At 37.6% G+C, this 9,747-nt stretch overlaps 1 protein-coding gene across 5 annotated transcripts in view; it reads right to left on the reverse strand.

Annotated features, from left to right (window-relative positions):
• Positions 1–266: 266 nt before the first annotated feature.
• bcas3 (BCAS3 microtubule associated cell migration factor) overlaps positions 267–9,747 on the reverse strand; it is a 268,620-nt gene continuing 259,139 nt past the window's right edge. For 3 of the 5 annotated variants that reach the window (XM_067450578.1, XM_067450577.1, XM_067450580.1), the window contains one exon: positions 267–1,861. In XM_067450578.1, the coding sequence (XP_067306679.1) occupies positions 1,710–1,861 (152 nt within the window). In that variant the 3' untranslated portion in view covers positions 267–1,709. The remainder of the gene's footprint in view (positions 1,862–9,747) is intronic. The other 2 variants (XM_067450579.1, XM_067450581.1) reach the window with 1 other exon arrangement.

Raw genomic sequence — 9,747 nt, forward strand, 5'->3', positions numbered from 1 at the left:
ACATATATTGTTTCCTATCTACGCATTTCAATATTTCAAGAGCACATTTATAACATTGATACTTTCCTGATAAAGAATTGTAATGACACACAGCTATTGCAAATAAGCCTTTCATTATAATATAATGAAACAAAGCTTACACACATGCAATTAAAGCAGCGAAGGAGGAAATCTCGGCCCGTGGACTTCACTGCAGGGAAAAGTTTCATGATGACAAAAAAAAACTGTGCATGGATTGAGATTTGTACCTCGAGCCCAGACCTGTATCTCATCATTTAAATGCATTTATTCGTTTTTTTGTATAACAAATATATTCAGGAGAAAGCAAGGTAAGTTAACAAGGGAAAAGAACTGAAATTCAAAATGCATATACTGTATTAAGCAAACACACAAGTGTATAGAAGACCTTCTAAATTTACTTGCATAAATTCCTATTTCAAGATAACATTGCGTAAGCATTATTACAAAAAATATTGTAGTCCATTCAAAGCATGTGCGCTGCATTCAGACTGAAAATCATGCCAACTTGAATGCCGTTATGAATTATGCTGAATTACCTCGTTGTTTCCTCTCCATGCACAGAGCCGTCAGCCAACAGCAGCTCTTTAGGACTGTGTATTCACAGTTCTTATATCAGTTTAATTGGTATATATCAATAGTATTGTTTGTGTGTAAAATATTACATCCAGTTAAGCAAGTTAAAATACATTCCTCAAACAGAGCAATTTAAAAGAGTTAAATAAACAAGCGAATACAAAATGATATATAGATGATAATGATGATTATAATAATGGAACTACTTTATTCTTTTCTTTTTTGGGGGGTAGTGTCTAAATCACCTGAGCTGAATGAAACTCACTGTGGATCCTCAATAGCGCCGCTGCTAAACATCAGCCTCGCACACATCCTATAAATCCAACCAAACGTGGAAGCATTAGCAATCAAACTAGCAAACATCCCTTTTGAAAGAATCAATACGTTTCACATTTACCCATACATTCAAAGCTATTCGAATCCACTCAATTTATAAAGCCAAGAAGAAAAAAATAGAATCAAATATACAGGGGAAAAATGTGTGGAATAATGAACACTATAATGTAACACAAGATTAAATTGTAAACATAACCGATTTGAATTATCTATACGTCAAATTATCTATAAGTCAAATCAATTCAAATGTTAACTACAGTACATCTACTTATTTGTCTAATAATAGCAACATATGTGTTGATTGAAAAAAAAAAAAAAAAAACGTCTTTCTGATGAACACACACTATAATACAATGCTCGCACATGCTCTGCAAACATACACACTGGAAGTTCGATTGATAATGATATTGGTAATATGACACGTCTGTGTGAAAAGTGGCAACCCCAACCGATTCCTTCTACAGTACATCCGACCCATCAATGTGCGCACATGTACATTAACATGAATCTGCAAGGGAAGTGAATGACACAGGACTTTAACTCCAGGCCTCATCGAACAAGGTTTTCCTGCATGCCAAGTCTGATTAAAGGAAAATCCAGATTTCAAAGAGCAGAGAAAAGATGTAGTGGAGCTGGATGGTAGGAAAACACACACAAAGAGAGAGAGGGAGAGAGAGAGAGAGAAAGAGAGGCTTCACTCATGGGGTGATGTGCTGTGGTTGTACTGTCAAGATTGTCGAAAGGCGACAGAGAGGTTTCCTTGGGTGGGACATCTGGTCTTAGGGAAATGCGGTGGGGTAGAGGCTGAGGGGCTGGCTTTCATTGGTGGGGAGAGGGGATCGGTAGCCCTCGAAGTTCCGGGGAATGCTGCCACTGGTGGAGCCAGAACTATTGCTGAGCGTCTCGATGCTTCCCTCCCTCTGCAACTCTGCTGCATTAAAAAGAGGGAAAGAGAGAGAGAAAGAGAGAGAGAGAGAGAGAGAGAGAGAGAGAAGAAAAAGAAGATGAATCAAATAACAACATAAACACGACTCGCAACTGTTCTGCAAGAACACTGCAGTGCTTGATGACAGGAAAAATGTGAAGTAATTCACTGTATTACTGTAAGTGTATTGACCTTAAAGGGTTAGTTCACCCAAAAATGTCATTAATGACTCTTCGACCTTTGACTAATTGACCCTAATGTCGTTCCACACCCGTAAGACCTCCGTTCATCCTCAGAACACAGTTTAAGATATTTTATATTTAGTCTTAGAGCATATCCAAGTGTATGCACACTATACGGTCCATGTCCAGAAAGAGAATAAAAACATCATCAAAGTAGTCCATATGTGACATCAGTTAGTTAATAAGAATCTCTTGAAGCATTGAAAATACATTTTAGTCCAAAAATAACAAAAACTACGACTTTATTCAGCATTGTCTTCTCTTCCAGGTTTGTTTTCAATCCGCGAACAAAGATTTGAACGGTTATGAATCAGCGTATTGATTTGTTTCGGACAGCGAGTCAAACTGTCAAACTGCTGAAATCATGTGTCACTGGAGATCCGAATCATGAATCAATACGCTGATTCATAACCATACTGTCAAACTGTAACGTTACTGTACAAACAACATATTTGCGTGCTACCCAGTTCAGATCGTGATTCAAAGTAAAGAAGCTATCATTGTAAACTCATTTCCATGACGGATGGAATAGTTAGCTGTCACTGCGCTGCGCAGTGAAACAGCCAATCAAAGCAGAACTCAACTTTAATATTCATGACCCTTCCAAATAAGGCAAAAACAATTTCTAGGGTTGTAAATGGACCTGTAAAACCGCATCTGGACAATTTTTGACCTTAAATAAGCCACATACCCTCTATTTAGATATCAGAGAACAATTTTAAATATTGTTTCAAATCATTCTAGGGCACCATGTCGATCTTTAACTTTTTTATGGTTTATTTAAAGTGAATAATGAGATAAATTGTTTAAAAAATGTTAAAAAGTGACAAGACTTTTATGCTGTTACAAAAGATTTCTATTTCACATAAAATAGTTGTTTCAACCTTCTATTAAGAATCCTGTAAAAATGTATCACGGTCTCCACAAAAATATTAAGCAATGCAACTGTTTGCAACATTAAATCAGCAAATCATAATATTAGGTTTTCTGAAGGATCATGTGACCCTGAAAACTGGAGTAATGATATTGAAAATTCAGCTTTGCCATCACAGGAATAAATTACATTTTAAAATATATAAAAAATAAAACAGTAATATTTCAAATTACTTCTGTATTTTTGATCAATTGAAATAAATGTAGCCTTGGCGAGCATAAGAGACTCAATAAGGTCAATAAATACTTGTGCACATTAATGGTCTGCCACTGAAGAAGTAACCATAGCAACAGGTCACTCAGGTACTTTTCATTAGAACCATCATTGGATGAACTATGATTATAACTTGATTAAAAAAACGTACATATTACAAATATATACCAAAACTATCAAAAAATCTATCTATCTATCTATCTATCTATCTATCTATCTATCTATCTATCTATCTATCTATCTATCTATCTATCTATCTATCTATCTATCTATCTATCTATCTATCTATCTATCTATCTATCTATCTATCTATCTATCTATCTATCTATCTATCTATCTATCTATCTATCTATCTATCTATCTATCTATCTATCTATCCTGTGTGTGTATATACAGTGCCTTGCGAAAGTATTCGGCCCACTTGAACTTTGCGACCTTTTGCCACATTTCAGGCTTCAAACATAAAGATATAAAACTGTAATTTTTTGTGAAGAATCAACAACAAGTGGGACACAATCATGAAGTGAAACAAAATTTATTGGATATTTCAAACCTTTTTTAACAAATCAAAAACTGAAAAATTGGGTGTGCAAAATTATTCGGCCCCCTTAAGTTAATGCTTTGTTGCGCCACCTTTTTCGCTTGGGGTATGTCTCTATCAGTTTTGCCCACTCCTCCTTGCAGAACAGCTCGAGCTCAGTGAGGTTGGATGGAGAGCGTTTGTGAACATCAGTTTTCAGTTCTTTCCACAGATTCTCGATTGGATTCAGGTCTGGACTTTGACTTGGCCATTCTAACACCTGGATGTTTTTTTTGAACCATTCTATTGTAGATTTTGCTTTATGTTTTGGATCATTGTCGTGTTGGAAGACAAATCTCCATCCCAGTCTCAGGTCTTTTGCAGACTCCATCAGGTTTTCTTCCAGAATGGTCCTGTATTTGGCTCCATCCATCTTCTCATCAATTTTAACCATCTTCCCCGTCCCTGCTGAAGAAAAGCAGGCCCAAACCATGATGCTGCCACCACCATGTTTGACAGTGGGGACGGTGTGTTCAGGGTGATGAGCTGTGTTGCTTTTATGCCCAACATAACGTTTTGCATTGTTGCCATAAAGTTTAATTTTGGTTTCATCTGACCAGAGCACCTTCTTCCACGTTTGGTGCATCTCCCAGGTGGCTTGTGGCAAACTTTAAACGACACTTTTTATGGATATCTCTAAGAAATGGCTTTCTTCTTGCCACTCTTCCATAAAGGCCAGATTTGTGCAGTACAGTCCCTGACAAAAGTCTTGTCGCTTATCTATTTTCTAGAAATACCTGATATTAACTTGACTTTTAATTAATTAATTGGTGTTAGAAATAGCTCATATGAAAAGCTAAAACCCTCCCAAATGATGTTTAATGCACTGAAATAAATAATTTTCATAGAAAAAAATATTTATCATTTAATCAAGACAGAAAGGTCAAATTTTGGCAAGACAAAAGTTTTGTCGCCTATACAGAAATTGAACAAATTTACTGCAAATACAAAAATATGTCAGCAAATTAAGTTGTGGTGCTGTGAGATCCAAATTTAATATCTTGTATGACTTCCATGAGCTTGAAGGACTGCATCCATGCGGTTTAGCAAGGATTCATACAATTTATTGATGAAGTCATCAGGAATAGCCAAGAAAGCAGTCTTGCATGCCTCCCAGAGTTCATCAATATTCTTTGGTTTCATCTTCCATGCGTCCTCTTTCATCCTACCCCACATATGCTCAATGATGTTCATGTCTGGTGACTGGGCTGGCCAATCCTGGAGCATCTTGATCTTCTTCGCCTTGAGGAACTTTGATGTGGAGATGGAAGTATGCGATGGAGCACCGTCCTGCTGCAGAATTTGGCCTCTTTTATGGTTGGGAATAAGAGGTAGCTAAGATTTCTTGGTATTTTAGACTACTGATGTTGCCTTCCACCCTGCAGATCTCTCGCACACCCCCATACTGGATGTAACCCCAGACCATGATTTTTCCGCCACCAAACTTCACTGTTTTCTGGGTGAATCTCGGATCCATTCGGGCACCAGTAGGTCTCCTGCAATATTTGCGGCGACTGTGGTGTAATTCAACAGAAGATTCATCTGAAAAATCCACCTTCTGCCACTTTTCCAGCATCCATCCTTTTAGCAGGCTGTGGGCCTTGGCAAATGCCACACGGTTTTTCAATTGTCTTTTGTTTAGTGCTGGCTTCTGGGCACTGATTCGACCATGGAGGCCATTTCGAGACAGAATCCGACAAACAGTTCTGGTTGACACAGGGACTTCAGGTGACCAGGTCTCGTGGAGCTCTGCTGCAGTGGAAAATGGGCTGGCCGTGGATTTTCGAGCCAACAAACGGTCCTCTCGAGCAGTTGTGGTGTCTGCCTGACTTGGGCTTGTCAAAAACGTCTCCAGTCTCTTCAAATCTTTTTTTATCCTCTGTACTTGACGCTGAGACACATTGAAGGTGTCTGCCACATCAGCAGTGGATCTGGTCTTTAGCCTCTTGATAATCAAAACTTTAGTCTCAGGGTGAATCTTAGGCATGTTTGCAGAGGTCTAGTTGCAGTTGATGTGAAGGTCTAGCGTACTGGGGTTCTTTTTATACACACTTGAGACCTAATTGATCCATTATTAGTCACAGGTGAAGCTCATATGACAAGGTGACAACACTTATGTCTTTGCAAAAATTGACTCAATGGGCTTTACCAAGCTGTGAATATTAGAATACTTTTTGAAAGTTTAGTTTTTCACTGAAACATTATCACAAAAGATGGTGGGATTAAAATGAGCCATTTCTTGTAAAAAAAATCTTGATTAGAAATATATTTCAGCGGCACTTTAGGTCAATTTGTACACAAGCAACAAGACTTTTTTCAGGGACTGTATACGACTGATTGTTGTCCTATGGACAGAGTCTCCCACCTCAGCTGTAGATCTCTGCAGTTCATCCAGAGTGATCATGCGCCTCTTGGCTGCATCTCTGCTCTATATATATATATATATATATATATATATATATATATATATATATATATATATATATATATATATATATATATATATATATATATATATAGAGCATATATATATATATATGCTCTATATATATATATATATATATATATATATATATATATATATATATATATATATATATATATATATATATATATATATATATATATATATATATATATACACCAATGGTGCGCACCAATGGTGTGAGGACCAACTTTACATATATATATATATATATATATATATATATATATATATATATATATATATATATATATATATATATATATATATATATATTATAATATTTTAATTATTATATATATATAATATAATATATAATATATAATATATATATAAGTTGGTCCTCACACCATTGGTGCCCAGGCCCTAAATATTTGTGGATATAAAGGACAAAGACTGTGTTTTGGCACCTTGTGGAGAGTGTTATTCTCAGCATGATTTGTACTGTATATGTTGTGGATGTTACATGTTGTTAAACTTTGTCTATTGTATACACAGTCACCGACAGCAGGGACTCATAACCGTGGAGATATATGCTGTGTTTTGAACATACATCACATGCAGAATGGTTGTGTCCATAATTTTTCCGTTTTTATCTGGTGTGTATACAGAACATCTCAAGCACACACACTGTATGGTGCTAAAATGATAGCAGGGACTGGGTGGCCACATTCCCCCTGATGATTTGCGCTCGTGGGGGAGGAGAGAGAGCTGTTTGTTTGCTTTGGTGCACATAGTCCTGTGACAGGTGCTCGTAAATCCTGTTCTCCAGGCTCAAAGCTAAAGAAGCGTGCCAGGGAAGAGACGGTGACTGTGCTTTTCCTCCTGTGCCCAGCAGATAGCACAGGCATACAACAGTGTGGCAGAGCCGGAACCCGCTCGCGCCACTCTGAGCAAATAAACACCGGTTGAATGATGCCACGCTGCGCTGTACTAATTACAGGCAGGGCGCAGATGGTCAGGGCCCACACCTGGACCGGAGAAATGTACTGTTGTGGACCGCAGGCGGCGCGTGTTTGTTTGTGAATCTGCATGTAAGGGAGAGAGCCAGCGGTGATATGTTTCCGCTGGAAACTGTGATCTGGGCCTTAGTGCAGTGTAAATAATGACGTCACACACACCCTTAAAAATAAAGGTGCCAGGAAGAGCCAAAAATGGGTTTTCACAGTGATGCTATAGAGAGAAAAAAAATTCTAACCATTTTATAGTCTAAAGAAACTCTTTACACTACAAAGAACCTTTTGGGCAATGGAAAGGTTCTTTGGATATTAAAGGTCCTTCATGGAACCATACACCCTGCCAAAAAAAACCTGTTTAAGAACCTTTATTTTTAAGAGTGCAATGGGGTGAGTATGAGTAACTTTATATCACAATTTTCTTGTTTTCACTGGAACGTCCTTGTTACACGTTACATAGTTACTGTAGTAATAACAGTAAATGATGCATAATTACATGGAACTAACCCTCAGACAAACCCTAATCCTACCCTAAAATTTAATAAATTAAAAATGTACAAGTACTATAAATTTAGATTTAAATCATTTTAATTTGATCAATTATAAGACATACCATTAATTTGCAAAAAATGTAATTAATAGTAATATCTTGTAAATTAAATACTTTACAAAATGAATGGTATTTTATAAAATTATATAATTATTTTTCTGTTTTTATTTATATTTTAGTTGATAGATGCAAATCAAAGAATCTTTGTCTTAATTCTATATAAAATGATGTATAATAAATTATAATAGATAAATATAAGCAGTAGCACAAAACACAGCCACTTCTTATATGCATACAGTACATTATAATTGGTTGAGTCACAAGTTGTAAAACATACTGTATCCTTCTCTTTTATATTAAACACACAAAACTCTTTCGTTGACTGTACGCATGTCACACGCGCTGTGAAATTGGTTCTGTTTCTATTCCCCGTCTCTGCATCACTGCAGGCATGCCTGGTCGTTGTGGGGCCCCTGCGGCTGCACCACGAGTGCCTGGTCCCCAGAAACCAGGCTCCAGCAGAATATTGTCAAACAGGCAGTAAACACCAGTCCAGCGTGGCACAGACATTTCTAGATTCTAGAACGCTGTTTGCTGTGGGTAACCAGTGCATGCTTACACATTAGACTCACTCAGGGCAGAACACAACTCAGTGGCAGAGAACAGGCGGCTTGAGCGCAGCTCTCTGAGGGAGAGACAGCTGATCATTAGACACAAACCAAACAGGATCAAAGCACATTAAGAGCCCTTCATCAGACTGCTGTGCCAGTGTAAATGCCAATGAGAGAGTGGACCCAATTTGTGCCCTGGGGGCTGTAAGCGGGACAGAGGGTCTCTCATGTAAACCCTTAAGAGTTTGGTTTCTTGTCTGCACTTTAATCGTGGCGTGGATGCAGCTGCAGTTGATTAGCACTCTCTTGTCATTCTTCTCTCCAGGTCATGTTTCTGTGCCTGACTTGATGAATGCATGTGCAGTGGGGCAGGGCAGATCCACTGGGGTGGCAACTACCATTTCAGTATATAGCATTAATACAGTATATGCGCTTTAAAGGGGTACCCCTTGTGATTTTTTTTTTGTCTTCCAAGTAGGCGGTTGCCTGACTTCATCATAATCCGATTCTAGTCAGAATATGAGTCTGCTACTGCTCCATTGAGCTGTGATTATGGGGTGTTTCAACTGAACCAGGAAAGAAAAATCAATTGGATAGACCTACAACTAATCAGAGCAACGGAGTAGGTGACGTATGTTGAGTGACGCACAGTTGTCAGCAGAACTCAACTGCAGAAGAAGAAGATGAGTGTAAACAAACTTTGCCGGTGTTGTAAAAATAATTTAAGGATACACGGAGTACTTACCAACACAATCACTATTTTTGAGAGAAAAGGTAAAGGTGAATGTATATACGAGCAAGTTCTCAGTTTAGGATCAGAACAAATTAAACCCAAGCACTCTTTGGTGATGTGGATGATTACGTTACGTCATCTGTCCATCATCGCATAAAAAAATTGAATTGTGAATATGAGTCCACAATTGCACCTAATAATTTATGTACTGTACGAGTAAGTAGAAGAAGAGGCTCAGTTGCCCTTTTGACACCTGTGTGTTACTGTTACCCGTTTCATCAAACTAACTCTCAGTGAAGATTAAAGATGGACTTTTCCAACTTGATCAAAGCCACATCATAAGATACATTTCAAATAGATCGCTAATCATTCACACATTGGTGCTTAGACCAGATGACTGGCATTTGAGACTATATTTTGTTTCCTTTCAGTTGGTCACCTTCAGGGAACGAGGGTTACCATACGTAACGAAGACGTTTTTAATGATAGTATACATGTAGAATAGATGATAGAGCACGGATTAAGTATGGATGATTGAATGCTTGCTAGCTTTGGTGTAGCCACCCCTATAAATTATTTTCTAGATGT

The sequence above is a fragment of the Pseudorasbora parva genome, chromosome 8 (assembly GCF_024679245.1).
Source record: "Pseudorasbora parva isolate DD20220531a chromosome 8, ASM2467924v1, whole genome shotgun sequence".
In the NCBI taxonomy this organism is placed as follows: Eukaryota; Metazoa; Chordata; class Actinopteri; order Cypriniformes; family Gobionidae; genus Pseudorasbora; species Pseudorasbora parva.